Source organism: Sciurus vulgaris (assembly GCF_902686455.1).
Source record: "Sciurus vulgaris genome assembly, chromosome: 4".
In the NCBI taxonomy this organism is placed as follows: domain Eukaryota; kingdom Metazoa; phylum Chordata; class Mammalia; order Rodentia; family Sciuridae; genus Sciurus; species Sciurus vulgaris.
This window is the reverse complement of record NC_136464.1, coordinates 83,239,185-83,257,500: the sequence shown is the minus strand read 5'-3', so window position 1 is coordinate 83,257,500 and position 18,316 is coordinate 83,239,185. Positions and strand designations below refer to the sequence as shown.

The 18,316-nt window shown below is 40.6% G+C and overlaps 1 protein-coding gene across 2 annotated transcripts in view; it reads right to left on the bottom strand.

The window, feature by feature from the left end:
* Window positions 1-279: 279 nt before the first annotated feature.
* PAPSS2 (3'-phosphoadenosine 5'-phosphosulfate synthase 2) overlaps window positions 280-18,316 on the bottom strand; it is an 84,531-nt gene continuing 66,494 nt past the window's right edge. For both annotated transcript variants that reach the window (XM_079138306.1, XM_079138305.1), the window contains 4 exons: window positions 7,944-8,079; window positions 4,555-4,823; window positions 2,601-2,830; window positions 280-1,856 (listed from right to left, as the gene is read on the bottom strand). In XM_079138306.1, the coding sequence (XP_078994432.1) occupies window positions 1,715-1,856; window positions 2,601-2,830; window positions 4,555-4,823; window positions 7,944-8,079 (777 nt within the window). In that variant the 3' untranslated portion in view covers window positions 280-1,714. The remainder of the gene's footprint in view (window positions 1,857-2,600; window positions 2,831-4,554; window positions 4,824-7,943; window positions 8,080-18,316) is intronic.

Sequence of the window (18,316 nt, the reverse complement as noted above, 5' to 3'; positions counted from 1 at the left end):
CAGCCCATGCCCAGTGCTACAGACAGAAAAGACAGCCTTTGTTTTGAGAAATTTATTAAAATAAGGACAAGCATCAGTTGTACACAGAAATAGTTGTTTGCACTAAGTGTAGAGCTACAGCAAAAGAGCAATTTTAAATATATTTTTTAAAATCATAAAATACATTTGGTTAAAGCATTATATCTGTCTCATGTTTTAAATAAATATCCTGTTTTTTAAAAAGGTAGCAGTGAGTACCTCTGATTAAATGAGTATAGGCACAATCCTTTGCTGTGGCCATTGTATGTTATTTATTCTCAAGAGAACCTTTATTACTTAGCCAAGACTCACTTTTTTTTTTAATGGACAATATGAAAAAAAAAATCAGTTTTTCTAATTAGGACTCTTCCAGAGAAACCTATGTATAAAAGATGTTTCTTTATATATTCCCTGGCATAAGAATTGTGCATAGAGTACAAAAGATTATTTCTTAGGAATTAAAACCATCAGAGGACATCTCAGAACAGCCTGAGTCTTTGGAAAAGTTTTGTTTCGTTTCCAAATATATGGTAAAATCAGTGGAGTTTACAAAACCCTAGACCTTTCTGTATCCAAAAAGGCTGCTTTGTAAGCCCCCTCTGATCAAGAGACTTCTCTGAGGGAGCTCAGACCCAGCTCCTGTGTTGTCTGGTGTAGACAGAGCACTGGACAGGAGCCAAATGGCCTGGGCACACATTTAGTGCCACCAGTACTTCCTAATGGCAATTTTGCTTTTTTTGGTATAATACTCAGCAGCTCACGAAGCACATGAATATATATCATCTCAGTTTGTTCACCTCTAAGACAAAAGGTTAGTAGTTGACATTTTCTGCAGTCTTTTCTAGTTCTGGCTCCTTGCTAGTCTGATGATGTGAATTACTTTTGGTTATAGTTGCTGCTGCCGTCAGATAGGCCCCAACCACTCTGTAGACACAGTGACCACAGCAAAGGGGAAAAATTAACTTTCAACAACATGGTCAGATTGGTCCCTTGGTACAAATTCCTTCATTAAAGTATTTTACATTATGATATTACCATTTATTAGTCACAGAAGGCCATTAAGACTTCTCTTATTGGAAAACATAACTTGCATGGCAAAAGTAGGTTGCATAGATTTACTAAGATTAAATTCACATTATCACACATTTGGTTTCTCCAGTCAAGGAGAAAGGCAGTAAGGCTGTATGTAGTTATGAGGTAAAAGATTAGCAAGAAACTTGATGCGAGGCACATTTCGTTTAGGGTGATGATTTTTTTTTTCCAGTTGTACAGAAGGACTGTACATTGTTGTACTGTTAATCCAGTTTATTTTACTGCATGTACATGACATTGGGATTGTAGGTTGGCAAGTTTAAAGTGAAAAATATGCTTCACTTTTTGTCAAGGAAACTAGACACATTGTCAAAGCTTTAGAAATCTGGGACCTACCTGCTCAGATGCAGTAGAGAATACAGCTGATTTCATTCTGAAATGTATAAGAACGTTGCTTTCACCTGCTAAAATTTAATCTTCAGTTTGACTTTAATATATAAAAATGTAGCTGGCTTTAAATTATAGGCACAATTTTTACCTTATTACAAAATATTAACTTTAAAATCAGTCACTGAGAAGCAATTGGATACAAAGCATCTAATCACAAAAATAGAAAAGGTAATCAAAGAGCACTTCAGAAAGAAACTTTGGAGCCAAGGTGCATTTAGTTGATCTTCTCCAGGGACCTATAATAATCTGTCAGGACTTTCCATGCTTTGGGGGCCATGAAGCCATCTGGGGGATTTTCTCCTTCTCGGGCGAGCTTCCTCATACGAGTTCCGGAGATGAAGTCGAACTCATTGTGCCTATCAGTAGAGAGCAAAGAACTCAGTGTAGGTTAGTAACTTCTGTCCTAAAGGTTCCTGGAATTAGGTTATGGGTTTATGGACCCATGTTATTTTTCTTTCTGTAAAATTTTGCATTTTTGAAAATGAGCAGTTCACTAAATCTTCAGTTCAGGAACTTGGTAGAGGAAAAGGGAAACCATGGCAACTGTGTGCTCAGTATTTATTGTCACCTACTCTGTTATGGGAAGTGTCTCGAGGCCAGGGACTGTCTTCTATTTCTCTGCCTAGTTCTGTGAGCTCTTATCCTGGGGAGTGAGTACACATAAATACTCATTGAAATCTTTTCCTATGTTGCTTTTTTCCCCACCTTAATGTCCTAAGCACTTGGTGCATGCTCAAAGCATGCATGTTGAGAGAGAGAAAAAAATTACACACACACACACACACACACACACACACACACACACGTGTCGTGGTGCTGGGGATTGAATTTAGAGTCTCATCCATGCTATGCCAGTGCTCTACCACTGAGCTACATCCCTATCCTTGAAATAAATATTTATAGACCATTTACTGTGTGCACGAGTCTGTGCTGCAACTTCAGGAGATAAAAAAATTCCAAGACCAAGTTTTGACTCCCAAGGGACACTCATTCCAACTGGGAGCACGTGCAAATGTGCTGGAGAGTTTCCCAAAGGGCCAAAATATTGCCTCATCATTCCAGTCATACAGATGTTGACTGATTTTTCTCTGGAAACCTACCTTGTTGGATCATAGAAGTCCATGGCTTTTTTAGCCTTATTGTAGGCAGCCACTCGGAATGGAATGATTTCCACAGAGGTGAGGCCAGGGGCCATGCTCAAGACCTTGCCCCCATGGGTAGGTTCATACAGGTCCTTCTTGGTCTCAGGGTGGGGCATTCCTGCAGGATCCCTGCCCACAATGTAAAAATTGGCTCCTGCAATCATCCGGGCCCTGCAGTGCCACTGGACCTAGGAAACATTGTACAAAGGACATGATGGTCACCCTGCTTTAAAAGTAGTTCAGTGATACTGGTCACCTAAAAGTTGCAAGAAAGTCAGTGAGTCCTAAGACTGTGTGCTCCCTTCTTCACACTTGGTTCTACTGGGTAGGACTGGAGATTTAAATATAAGAATCATATGATACCCAAAAGACTTAAAATCAGCATACTATAGTGACAAGGATATATCAATGTTCATAGCCGCTCAATTCACAATAGCTAAACTATGGAACCAACTTAGTGCCCTTCAACAGATGAATGGATAAAGAAAATGTGATATATATACACAACAGAATATTACTCAACCATAAAGAAGAATGAAATTATGGCATTTGCTAGTAATTGGATGGAACTGGAAGCTATCATCCTAAGTGAAATAAGCCAGTCTCAAAAAATCAAAGGCTGAATGTTCTCCCTGAAATGCAGATGCTGACTCACAATGGGGTGGGGGAGAACAGAGGGAGGTCTGGAGGTTCACCAGATTGGACTGGGGGAATGAGGGGAAGGAACAGGGAACAGGAATGGGTTAAGACAGTAGAATGAATTGGACATTTCTTTCCCATTTTCATATATGAATACACAACCAGTACAGCGTGTACAACAAGAATGAGAAGTTATACTCTATGTATTATATGTTAAAATACATTCTACTGTTAGGTATAACTAAAAAGGACAAAATTTTTAAAAAAGGGATCATATGAATCTTTTAGAACTCAAGGATGTATTTCTTCATCTCTTCTCCAAACAGGACAGCAAACCAGGAATATTCAGATCTACTGACCTACAAAACTATTAAATTTTACTTTTCAGTCCTTCCTTATTTAGCTAAATTACAGTTTAAAGGAAATTACAAACTCCAATATCTCATAATTTGACCACCAGTAGTGAGTTAATTATCTTTCAAATACTGATTTCAGTTCAACACAAAGTTTGCCCTCTCTAAAGCTCAGATAGAAATACAAAGGATGGAGATTGAAGAGAACTCATGAACTTCAGTTTGGGGCAGTCCAAAGGCTGAGACTTTCAATTCATCATATTTCCTTCAAAATTCTTCAAACATTACACTGCTGGTGGTGTAGGACAAAGAAGATCTGTGATAGGCTTGCTGGGTTAGGATAAAAGGGAGATAATTATCTTTTAAGGACATCTCCCTTCTAAAAAGCCCACTGGGCATGGTGAGCCACTTACCATGAATATCAGACTGTATACAATTTGCCCAATAACCCAGACAAGCTCTGTTACCCACCTCTTCACCAGCCTCCATATTCTCAGAGGCAATAATATATGATGGGTTTGGCTCGATGTTTCTAGATTTTTACAAATAAAAAAATGGCCACATTATTAAATTGGACAAAGGAAAGACCAGAATTTACTCCTAAGGAAGAAAAAAAAAAAAGGATCACAGAGACTCATTTACTCATTTTTTGTTGGGGAAGGGGGGTTGCCAGGGATTGAACTCGGGGGCACTCGACCACTGAACCACATCTTCAACCCAATTTTGTATTTTATTTAGAAACGGGGTCTCACTGAGTTGCTTAGCGCCTCCCTGTTACTGACCGCTAGCTTTGAACTCATGATCCTCCTGCCTCAGCCTCTCTAGCCGCTGGGGTTACAGGTGTGGGCCACTGTACCCAGCCTCATTTACTCTTCTAGATACAGTTTGAGTCTATATAACCCAGTTTGGGGATTGCTCACCTCTGTGGGGCCAGCATATAACATAGGAGATGGAAAGATGGCAACAATGGTTGACTTGGGGTCCAGGACCCCTTCCTCAAGCACAGCTGCATGCTGTTTCATCCGCCAGTCCAGAGGCACATCGTCATCCTTGGTCCAGCCCCCCAGAGGGTGGAGCAGGAGAACCGGGTGTTTGTAGCCCCTCTCCAGGAGCCGCCGGCGGGTGTCCTGCATCAACAGAGCATGGCCATTGTGGACGGGGTTGCGCAACTGGAAGGCAAATACTGCATCTGGGAGAGAAAAGCAGAAAAGTCAAGGTCAAAGAAACATAGTGTTTCTCGTCCATTGGAACAGAAAGGAAAGACAGCTCTGATTATGGTTAAGTGCATTCATAATAAAAAATAAAAAGGTCTGGGGATGTAGCTGAAATGGAAAAGAACCAATAACGCCATTTTGTTCTGACCTGACTCCATTGTATGCTTCCTTGTAAAGTTTTCCTTTCATCCTCCTGAAGCTGTATCGGTGTTGACAGTATCGTGGGACCTTTCCTCATCCCTGACTATGACCTGATCTATAACAAAAATGACTCTGAAATGTATGATCAAAATTATTCTCTCATGGAATCAAAATAACTGTCTCTATAAGGTCTTTTCTGACCTCCATATGCCTCAGTTGTCCTTGTGGTTTCTGTAGATTTTTGCCTTTTTTTTTTGTACTTAAAAAATTCCGGGGCTGGGAGTTCTTTTGAGGTGTTAGCCTGTCCCAGGCATCTTTTGCCTGGCATGCTCATTAAAAAACCCCTTTTCCCTTTCGCAATTTGGCTCAATGTGAGTGGTGGTTTGTAATTCTCACTCACTTCCATACAACAGTGGCTTATTGGTGGAGCACCCCTGGGTTCAATCCCCAGTGCCCACAAAAAAAAAAAAAAAAAAAAAAAATGTACTTTACACCCTCACTTTAGTGAAAGCTTCAAAATACTACTCCCACGATGACAGAATTCTGACAGCCTTACTCTCTTTCTGGTTGTGAAATATAGTTAATATATCTCCATTATGGAAATCTTGGGAAATGCATAAATGCATAAAAGTCCAAAATAGATATAACAATCCCTATCATTACTTTTTTCTCTTTTTCAAAATGTATAAAGAATTACAACCTTCCCTCTCCTTAGTCCAAGTCCATCCCCAAGAGGTAGCTGCTGTCATCTGAAATTTGGTGCTATGCTACCCCAGAAACTTTTCTGCTTCTATATACACAAGTTAAATTAGGGTTTTAAAAAACTATTTTTATTTTGCTTCCAAAATACGATTGTGCTACACATATTGTTCTGCAATTTGCTCTTTCACTTAATAAATACATTTTAGGTATCTTTCTGTGTCAGTGCATATTTTCAACTGTTGCATAGTGTTCCAGTACAGAATGTAGTACAACTTTGAACTGTTTCTATATCATAGATATGCCTGTAGATGTTTTCATTTTATTTTATTTCTATTTATTTATTTTTGATACCAAGAATCAAACCCAGGTTCACTTTATAAAACACTGAGCCACATCCCCTGCTCCTTTTATTTTTTTTATTTGAAGACAGGTTCTTGCTAAGTTGCTTAGGATATCGCTAAATCACTGAGGCTGGCCTTAAACTTGTGATCCTCCTACATTAGCCTCCCGAGTAGCTGGGATTACAGGTGTAATCCCAGGTATGTTTTGCATTTAAAAATACTGATTCCTGATTGCGGCCCTCCGGCTCCAGGCTTCCGGCGGACGCTCAGGGGCCCCTCGGCTCCGCCTGCTGGCACTACGCTCCTGGGGAGCCGGCTTGGCTCCCAAGTGCCCGGAAATGGGCCTGTTGACATTCAGGGATGTGGCCCTCGATTTCTCTGAGGAGGAGTGGGAGTGCCTGGACCCTGCCCAGCAGAATTTATACAGAGACGTGATGTTAGAGAACTACAGGAATCTGGTCTTCCTGGCCATGACTTCTCATCATACCCATGAATCTCCACCAGAGCAGGGGATAAAATATTTATTTCAAAAAATGATGAAGGGAAGGTGCTCATGATGTGAGTTTGCCCTGAGTCTCAGAGGAGACTTTGGACTTGAACTTTTGGGCAATCTTAGAAATGTTGAGACTGTGGGGACTCTTGGGAGTGGACTAAATGTATTTTGCATTGTGAGATGGTCATGAGCTTTGGGGGGGCCAGGGGAGAGTGTTATGTTTTGGATATGAGGTGAGAAAATGCAAGAAGGTTTAGAGGAGAAATGATTGAGTTATGAGAGCCTTAAACCAGTCAGTGAATTAATCCCCTGATGGCATTCACTGAGTGGTAACCAAAGTTGGGTAGGGTATGGCTGGAGGAGGTGGGTCAATGGGGGCATGCTTTTGGGGTATATATTTTGCATCTGTCAAGTGGAGTTTCACTCTGACTTCTGGTCATCATGTGAGCAGATGCATCACATGCTTCCCTCTGCCACACTCTGCTGCCGTGATGTTCTGCCTCAAGCTCCAAGGAATGGAACCTGCCATCTATGGATCGAGACCTCTGAAATTGTGAGTCCCCAGATAAACTTTTCCTCTTCTAAAATTGTTCTTGTCAGGTCTTTCAGTCACAGCAGCAAAAAAGCTGACTAAAACAACCCAGTTATCCCACTACTTGGTATGTACCCAAAGGGCTTAAAATCTGCATACTACAGTGACACAGCAACAGCAATATTTAAAGCAGTTCAGTTCACAATAACTAAGCTATGGAACCAACCAAGATGCCCTCAACAGATGAATGGATAAAGAAAATGTGGGTATATATACATGATGGAATATTACTTCTACATAAAAAAGTAATGACTATGACATTTGCTGGTACATGGATAGATCTGCAGATTAACATGCTAAGTAAAATAAGCTAATCCTAGATATCCAAAGGTTTGAATGCTCTGTTGAAAGGTTGATATGCAACAGATAACACACAAGAAGGAGCAGGGTGAGGGGAAAATAGAAGTTTAGGGGATTACAAAGAAATGAGGAGAAGGGAGAGGGAATGGGAATAGGAAATAGATTAGAAAGAATCAGACATAACTTTTCTATATCAATATATGAATATACTGCAGTGAATCTCATCATCATGTACAACCACAAGAATGGGATCCTAATTAGAATAATTTATACTCCATGTATGTATAACATATCAAGATATTCTTCTGTCCTAAATATCTAAGAGGAAAAATTTTTAAATTAAAATTAAAAAAACAAATCTATTTTTGGGACTTTGTACTGAATTTTAGTTTTTTAATTTTCATATTTTGTACCATGTATTAAACTCAAGGATGCATTAAAAAAATACTGATTCCTGATATCCTTAATTCTTTAATCAAAGTGTGGTAGGGAGTACTAACAAATGTGCTCAAGCCAGTCTACATACCAGCATTCATTTCTTTACATTTCTGTTTGAGTTCCAGAGGTGTCAGGCGATACTGGTCCAGCCCATCATTCCACCTTATTCTCTCCAGCACCTGAAGGTCTCCACCAACCAGCCAATCCCCACTTTCCATCACCATCTAGAAAGAACATGATTAAAGTTTTTCAGGATTAACATTGATTTCTATATTATCTGAAAATTTTCCTCCTTCTTTTTGAATTAGTTGTGGGATGAAGAACCACCTTCGATTCTTCAACATTTCTAGCACCTTAGTTATCAAACTTCTTGGTCTCTTGGCTTTATTTTGCTCTTAAAAATGAAGCCAGCTGTGGTGGCATGCATCTGTAATCCCAGAGACTTCAGAGGCCAAGGCAGAAGGACTGCACATTTTAAAGCTAGCAATTTAGCAAGACCCTGACTTAAAATAAAAAATTAAAAGGACTGGGGATGTAGCTCTGTGTAAAGTGCCTCTGGGTTCTATCTGCCAAATGAAAAAAAAAAAAATTACTGGAGACTGCACAAAAACTTTTCTTTATGTGGATTATATTTGTCATCATTTTCCATATTAGAAATTAAAACTAAGAAACTTTGAAAGTAGCTATGAATTAATTTAAAATGAACATGAATACATCTTTTACACACTTTTAGCCAAAAAATCCTATTATCCTCCCCCCTGCCATAAAAACAGGAAGTATGGCATTATTTACATGTTTTGCAGATCTCTTTCTATCTGAATTAATAGAAGACTGATGCTGGATTCTCATACTTATTTCTGCATTTAATCTGTGGCAAAATGTTGTTTGGGCTGAAGTATATAAAGAAAACCCAACTATAGGTAGATAGTTGGAAAAGGGAAGAAGATTTCAATAGCCTTTTTATATAATTGTGGATATTCCTTTTCAATGCTACACCAAAATGCCAACACATGCTAGTGTTTTTAAAGGTAAGCTGCACCTGTAAGATCCAAAACTTTTTTAGTGTACTTTTCATATTCCGTTACATTAAAAATATATTATGCTTTTGAATGAATCTCTTACCCATGAAGGAGTGTGTAACACAATATATTGGTCAAATAGAAAATATGATTCCCCTGAGTTTTTTTGTTGTTCTTTTTAGTTATACAGACAGTAGAATGTATTTTGACATATTATACATAAGTGGAGTATAACTTCCCATTTTTGTGGTTGTGCATGATGTGGAGTTTCACTGATCATGTATTATATATGAACATAGTGAAAATTATCTCCATTCTACTGTCTTTACCATTCCCATCCCCCATTCCCCTATTCCATTCTCTCCATAGCCCCCCTTCCTATCCAATCTAGTGAACAACCACCACCACCCCGCCCAACCTATTGTGAGTCAGCATCTGCATATCACGAGAACATTCAGCCTTTGAGTGTTTGGAATTGGCTTATTTCAATTAGCATGATATCTTCAGGTTTCCATCCATTGACTGGCAAATGCCATAATTTCATTCTTTATGGCTGAGTAATATTCCATTGTGTATACTACATCTCTCTCATTCATCTGTTGAAGGCATCTAATTGACTCGAGGTTTTAAGCCTTCAAATGCTGACACAGTTTATTTATAGAATTTTTAAACACAAACAATTTGTTAATTAGTACTGTTCTTACTGGAAATTTTTATAAGTATGGTGAAGCTCTGCCTAACACAGGAGGTAAATATCACATTTCCCAAAAACTCTTTGCTTGAACCTCAAGACTTACTCATAAGCAAAATAATACTCTGTTTTTCTTGATGTGACAGGACTTTGTTCATTTTGAAAAGACCTGCTGAATATCCAAGTCTGAATAACCATAGTTTGTCACCTATTCTTTCAAGTAAAAATGGTGTTTCATGCTGAAGCACGGTGGTACACACCTGTAATCCCAGTGGCTCTCAAGGCTGAGGAAGGAGGATCACAAGTTTCAAAGCCAGTCTCAGCAATTTAGCCAGACGCTGTCTCAAAATCAAAATAAAAGGGCTGGGGATATGGCTCCGTGGTCAAGTGCCCCTGGATTCAATTCCCAGTACAAAATAAAATAAAATAAAATAAATAAGGTGTTTTATGAAAAACAAAAACAAAAACAAACAGAGTGTCTAACTTTGCTTGTAGCTCAATCACACAAGTACTCTTCTTAAGCCAACCATTGTATGTTGATGTATGCAGTGGAAGTACTTAATATGTACTTCTCCTTTTGTAACAGGATGTGAAAGCGATGTGAATTCAGGTCAAGATTGAAGAGTCCATTTTTAGAGCTTCATCAAGAACATTCTAAGAGAAATTGGCCTCTTTCTTATGCAAGCTCCTGGTATGGGGAGTACAATGACAATGGGTACCATTAGTTGTCACCATGTCGAGTCTAACGTGCAGCAGTTTCATCCAGGATTGCTTCTATACCAACTTTGCAAATGTCAACACAGTAACAAAGGCAGATGAAATCTTTGAATCATGAGCATGATTTCATGCTTGGAAAGTCTCTGGCTGGGCCGTGGGCACTCCAGGGTTTGGGGGCCACTGCTAGTGTACTGCTCATACGATCTGATGTATCTTAGACTATTTCTAGTAAGAACCCAAAATAGAGGCCCTGGGGGGAAATCAGACAAGTTGTTTTCTACAGTTAATTATTGTTTAGCACAATTTCTATGCAAATTCTCAAAAGATGCAGCCTCCTTCACTTATACCCAACTTTAAATCTCCAAAATATAGCAAAATGTAGTAAAGTTCACGTGGCAGGCTAGACACCATTTTATCAAATGATCTTCAACAAGGACAATCAAGATCATTATGGAGAAAGGACAGTCCTTTCAACAAATGCATTGGGGAAAAGTACACTCATTCATTGCTGGTGGGCACTGAAAATTGGTGCAACCACTCTGGAAAGCAGTATGGAAATTCCCTAGAAACTTGGAATGGAACTACCTCTTGACCCAGTTATCCCACTCCTTGGTATATACCTAAAGGACTTAAAATCAGCATACTACAGTGACACAGCCACATCAATATTTATAGCAGCTCAATTCACAATAGCTAAACTATGGAAACAGCTTAGGTGCCCTTCAACAGATGAATGGATAATGAAAATGTGGTATATATACAAAATGGAATATTATTCAGTCATAAAGAAGAATAAAATTATGGCATTTGCAGGTAAATAGATGAAACTGGAGACTAGCATGCTAAGTGAAATAAGACAAAAACCAAAAGCCAAGTGTTCTCTGATATGCAGAGGCTAACTCACAATAAGAAGGGGTAGGGAAGAATAGAGTACTTTGGATTAGACAAAGGGGAATGAGGGAAGGGAGGGGGAATGGGAATAGGAAAGACAGTAGAATGAATTGGACACAACTTTCCTATATGACTACAGGACCAGTGTAACTCCCCATCATGTACAAGCACAAGAATGGGAAGTTATACTCTGTATATGTATAATATGTCAAAGTACATTCAACTGTCATGTGTAACTAAAAAGAACAAAAAAATGTGTTGGGGAAATCAACAAATGGGCTAAGGATATGAACAGACGCTTCACAGAAGAAGATCTACAAGCGATCAACAAACATATGAAAAAATGTTCCCCATCTTTAGTAATAAGAGAAATGCAAATCAAAACTACCCTAAGATTCCATCTCACCCCAATTAGAATGGCGATTATCAAGAATACAAGCAACAATAGGTGTTGGAGAGGATGTGGGGAAAAAGGTACACTCATACATTGCTGGTGGGACTGCAAATTAGTGCAGCCACTCTGGAAAGCAGTGTGGAGATTCCTCAGAAAGCTTGGAATGGAATCACCATTTGACCCAGCTATCCCACTCCTTGGCCTATACCCAAAGGACTTAAAATCAGCATACTACAGAGATACAGCCACATCAATGTTCATAGCTGCTCAATTCACAATAGCCAGATTGTGGAACCAACCTAGATGTCCTTCAATTGATGAATGGATAAAGAAACTGTGGTATATGTATACAATGGAATATTATTCAGCTATAAAGAATAATAAAATGATGGCATTTGCAGGCAAATGGATGAAATTGGAGAATATCATGCTAAGTGAGATAAGCCAATCTCAAAAAATCAAAGGACAAATGATCTCACTGATAAGCGGATGATGACACATAATGGGAGGTAGGAGGGGGGCAAGAATGGAGGAAGGAGGGACTGTATAGAGGGAAAAGAGGGGTGGGAAGGGTGGGGGGGAAGGAAAAAATAACAATGAATCAAACATCATTACCCTATGTAAATGTATGATTACGCAAATGGTATGCTGTTACTCCATGTACAAACAGAAACTACATGTATCCCATTTGTTCACAATAAAAATAAATTAAAATTTAAAAAAATGTGTTGGGGAAACTGATTAACCATATGCAGAAGAATGCAGTTGAACACATATCATACCATATACAAAAATCAGCTCCAAATGGATTACAGACATAAATGAAATACCTAAAACTATAAAACTCTTACGAAAAAATATAGGGAGAAACAATGAAGTTGGCAGTGATTTCTTGTATATGGAACCAGAAAAGCACAGGCAACAAAAACAAAAGTGACAAATGGGATTACTTCAAATTTAAAAACTGGTGTGCATTAAAAAATGGTTGACAGTTGGGCACGGTGGCGCACACCTGTAATCTTGGGGACTCAGGAGGCTGAGGCACTAAGATCACAAGTTTAAAGCCAGCCTCAGCAACTTAGCAAGCCCCTAAGCAATTTAGAGAGTGTCTGGCCTCTACCCCCTGAGTGGCTGGGGTTACAGGTGCGTACCACTGCACAGGACCGAGAGGGTCTTGAAGTGATGTTTGCACACCCATATGCTCAGAAACTATTCACAATGGCCAAGAGGTGGAAGCAGACAAAGTGTCCACCAGTGGATGATTGGGTAAATAAAAGGTGGTAAAAACACAATGGAATATCATCAGCCTTTAAGAGAAAGAAAATCCTGTGAAATGCTACAACACGGATGAACCTTGAGGACATTATGGTGAATGAAATAAGCCATAATTAGCAAAATGAAAATCACTGAATGATTACATTTATGTAAGGACAATGTGGCCATCTGAAATATAAATGGAGGAGGAGGCAGCGTGAGCGAGAGAAAGCTGACTCGATTTAAAATGTCTAGTGAAAGCTGCTCAGAGGCTGAGTCCAGAGGATCGCAAGTTTGAGGCCTGTCTGGGTAGTAGTGGTGGTGTGTCCCTGGCTCAAATTCCTGTTATGGCCAGATATTGGGGTTTACAATGACCTGCATCCCAGGGGGGGCTCAGGGAATGGGGTTGGGGTGAGCAAGTGGTGGTTCTTGACATTTTGTTCCTGGTGACATTTGACAGGAAATTGTGATTGCCATATCTGAACTAGGAGAAGGTATGTTACTGGCATCCAGTGTGTAAAGGTAAGGATGCTACTATATATCCTAAACTGCATGGGACAGCTGCCCACCCCTCTCCATGCACCAATAAAGAATCATCTAGTCCCAAGTGTCAATAGCACTGCAGTTGAGAAAACTGGGGCGGGTAGAGCAAGGGTAAATTGTGCAAGATATTTGGTTCTGTTCTCATGGCCCTCTTTATAAACCCTGTACTTAGGCAAATTATTGAACAAGAATATTTTCAAACACCCATACCTATGTATAACTTTGTCCTCACGGCTTAGTTAGGCCACAGATAACAATTTTGAAAGAACTGAAGACCCAAAATCCCTGGGGTGCAGTAACTCATTTGGACACTAGGGGTCCCCGTGCACTGCATTGCTCTTTTGAAGAGGCTGACTTTGTTCACTGTCCTGCCCAAAAGCCAGTCTGATGAGTGGTGCTGAACGTGTGCTATTGGCATTTCTAGGACCAGGTGGAATGACTGGTTCAAGGGGCAATGCCCTCTCTAAGGTTGCTTCAACTACCCCCAGAACCATATCTAGCTGTCAGGAAGGGAGGCCCAGTGCTTGTGGCCTAGAAATTCCCATTCCCTCACAGGTCTCCTGCTGAAGACAGAATGAGGACCACAGCAAGGGGATTTGCAAAACTTGACGGGCCCAGAAAAATGAGGATAAGGCTTAGCAAATCTGGTGAAGTAGTGAAAGAGGAATTGGGTTCAGAATCACAGACAAGAAGAATGCAAACAGGAGGAGATAATGAGTCCAAACACACTAGAGCAAAGACTAAGAAAGCTGTGGCCAATACAATGGGCCCAGAGAGGGCAAGGAACAGGAAGAAGGCCACCGAGGAGGCAAATTGGAAGGAGAGGAATAGCTCAGAGTGGGAAGGTGTACCGAGGCCACCAATGAAAAAAAGAAGGGGAAAGTAGAAAACGAAAAGGAAAATAAGGTCACAAATAAGGTCATGATGGAAGGGGTTCAAAGAAGAGAATCGAGAAACCAACATGAGGCAAGTGGTAGAATGTACATTCTTTTCTGCCAAGATCTATCATAGTCATGGAATCTAGAGCTTGAAGGGACCTGGAGATCATGTGGATTTACTGTCTTCATTTCAGTAGGAAGGTAGTTTTATGGAAAGCAGCACAGTTCAAGGGCACACAGCTCTCTTACCAAAGCCAGGACCCAAACCTAGGATTTGTACAAACCAGGCCTTTCTTTCCATCACACCCACTGCCTCTGATCAGTGGCTCACCACCTTGCTACTTCCCCCTCACCTTCCAGCATTACCTGTCACAGGTGCAGGCTGGACAAGTACAAATTGCTCTGGAGCATACAGAGGGCATCTATTCATGCTTCTATGTCATGGGAGTTAGGGCTGACTTTCTTAAAGGAGGGAATAAGATGAAGAGGCAGGAGTGGACAATGTCCCAAGCTGAAGGAACGAGCATGTGCAGAAGTAAGAGAGGGCATCATTTAATGACCAGTTCAGGGATGACTGTTGAGTGGCATGGTGAAAGGCTCAGCGATGAATCCCATTTTTCAAAGAGGTTCTTGAATAAAGTATGAACTGTTCATTCTGGCTAAAGAATAGATTAGAGGGACAGGGAAGAAGTGAAATGTCCTGGCCCAAACTGAAACAGGAATGAATACATTCAAGTCAGACCTGGGAGGCAGAACTTTGTGATGAATGAGCAAAAGAAGAAAGAAGTAAGGATGACACTCAGGTTTTGTTTATAGACCACCATTTGGATGGCAGGGCTGTTGGTGAGATGAGGGACACACCAGGGGCAACAAATCTGGGGAAAGGTTGAGCGTGTTGAGTTTGAGGTATGCTTTAATATATCCAGGTGAAGTCACATAGGAAACAGCTCCAAATAATTATCTATTGAAGTGGTTCTCAACCTTCACAGCACATTCAAATCACAGTGAGATGGAAAACTTCCCAGGACCAGGACTGACCCAAACCCAATTAAATCAGAATCTGTGAGAGTGGGATCCAGTCATGGGTAAGTTTTAAAGCTGCCCAGGTGATACTGTTGATTGAACTGATTTTCTGGAGTTAAAGCATATAAGACCTCTTCTTCCTGTCCTTCACTGGAAGTCATGCTTTATTTTCTTGATTTCTACGTCTATAAAGTGGGAGAAATGATTTTTTTACCTACTTCACAAGAGCATTGTGAGAAATAATTACTGCTTGGAAAAGCTTTGAGAGCTGTGGATGAAAGGCAACTGGGTTCCTCCAAGCGTTATTTTTACAAGTTTCACCTGCTCTTCCTCATGACTTCATCTGGGATCATGTCACATGGTTCCATAGTGACTCAACAGAGTCCTTGAATGGACGGTCAGGAACTATGGGAACAGATGGGAACAGACAGATCGTTTCCTTGGTGACACCAAGGAAATGTCATTCCCAGTGCCATGTGGAAATATAAGAAGACCCATGATTACTCTGGGAGTTACAACTTTTGGAATTTTGGGGTTCTAAAAAAATTATGTTAACGTATGACTGAGTTCCAGGATGCTAAGAAAAATGCACAATGAGGAGTTCTTTTCCCAATAAAACCAGTGTTTGTGTTTCCTAATAAAACCCTGTGTAGTCTGGTAAATGCACCTTCAACAACCCAAGGGTAGTGGCTTTCTCTCTCTGGTTATCCATGGCCCATTTCTCACCATTAGCTCACTGAGAATGTTTACAGAGTCCCTCTAACCACCTAATAGTACAAAGTCACTGACAATATTGTCAAAGGCAAAAGTCACAACAGCACTCTCCCTGGCTTCTAACTCCAACTGCTGACATACGTTGACAAGACAAGATGAAAGACATAATGGCTAAGATCACTCAAGAGCTTCCTGAGGGTTTTTTTGTTGTTGTTGTTTTAAGTTCAAGTCATGTGTATGTGGGTGTTAGACCTAAAGAGGAGAAATAACTGATCTGCCATACTGAAAAGCCGTTATTCTTTGGGTCACTGGGCAAAGATAAGATCCCAAACCCATATGATTAGAATCAGGAAAGAAATGACCAGAGATATAATTGAAGCCCAGAACAAAATAAGTCCTCAAACAGTTCTAAGTCAGAATTCGGAAATTACAAGAACCATCTGCCATCCTCTGAGAAAAACCAGAGGATTTGATCTAGATATGCATTAAGATTGAAGATTCTTAATGTTTTTTTCTCGTCCAAGGCTGAGGATTAAACCTAAAGATCCTTTACCACTGAGCTACATCCTCAGCCCTTTTGTTCTTTTATCATTATCATCATCATCTTCATCATCATCATCATTTTGAGACAGGTTCTTGCTAATTGCCCTAGCTGGACTTGAACTTGTAATACTCCTCAGCCTCTAGGGTCACTGGGATTACAGGCGTGAGCCACTGAGATAAAGATGATAAAGATGCTGATCCTGAGGGTGACTAGCTATGTCCAGTGAGTGAAAAGGCTACTTTGCCTGCCCTCTTCATTCAGATTAAGAAATTCCCTGGAGGCCACTGTTGGGACAATCCCCAAAGGGCTATTGTTAGGTTCCCTCCCTGAGGCTTTTGGCAAGCATGTAACCAAGGCCATAAATTGGCTGTGTTATAGTTAAGGTGTGGTCAAAGTCAGAAACATTCTGATTCAGTGTACATGCTCAAGGTCGTGATCATGTGCTTGTGAGCGCTCGCCCACTGATGTAACCTGCTAGATCATGCCTTCTTTGTCTGAACTGTATATAAAAAACAGGGTAAGTGTGTTGGGGGCTGTGCCATGTTGACTGCGCCAGAATGGCGCCTGATCATATCGGCAGCGAGGAGGTTAATTGACATAAGCACACTCAGATGATTTATCGTCCACGCACACCATGTATGCGCATGTGTTCTCAAGCATTCCTAATTGTGCCTGCTCGGACATCTAGTGTCTTGCTAATCTTTGCATAAGAGGCGTGGCCCTGCTCTCCGCCTCCTGGAGGTGATATAAGCGTAGGCGGAGCGAGACAGCGAAACTCAGCAGCTAACACACAGTAGCTAGTAGGGAAGAGCACAGCAGCTAGTAGAAAGAAGCGGCACAGCAGCTAGCAGAAAGTGGCTGAAGACAGATTGCAGAGCAAAGAACTGAGACGCATCATTAAAGCACCTTAGGTAGACGCACTCTTAGTTCACAGGATGCAGGACGCACCAATAAGAAGCAGCAGACCTTAAGTGAGGCATAGCAAGTCTCTCTTCCTCTAAGCTCTAAGCAAAGCCTGTCCTTCTCTCAAAGTCTCTCTTAAGCAAAGTCTCTCTCTCTCTCCTCTCAAAGCAAGTAAACCTCATTTCCTCTATCCTCTATAAACAAACAAGTAAGAAAGCAGCGCACTAAAGAGAAAGATAGAAGTATCTCAGTTTCCACTCCACCACCCATAAGACCCGTGCAAGTTGTTGCTGCAAGCGGTGTCAAATATTCGCGGATTTTGTGCCGCAAAGAGCCAGCGACATAAGTGGAGCTGGCTGGAGGCTGTTGCCACCTCTGAATAAAGCATGTCTACTATCCAAATTTGTTTCCTGGGTCTGAGACCCTGCATGACAGACACCAACAGGGACCTTGAAAAGTCCTTCCTGTCCTAGAACATTTCAGAACTGAGGACAACAACAACATAATTTTCTCTGGGGTCAAGGGACTGGAATAGCTTATAGTTATTTTGACTGGCCCCTTCTTTTGTCAGTGAAGAAACTGAGGTCCAGAAAGATAGCACGCCTTGTCCATCATGAGGCTTTTTAGAGCCTCTGGGCCTTGAATTGCTCTTGATGATACCTGTGAACTTGCTGAAAGTTATTCCAGTTGGGGAATTTGAGAAGTCAAATTAGTAGTTTTTTTCTGTCTTCCTTTTTCATCCTAATGCCTTTATCTTGGATGAGCAATGGTTTCTGAATTCAATTTCACATATTTTTCTTTATGGGAAATAAAGATTCCATAATGACCCCTCACTCTCACCCCAACCCCAACAGCAGCTAGAAGGTGTGAATGAACCCAAGGAGGTTCAT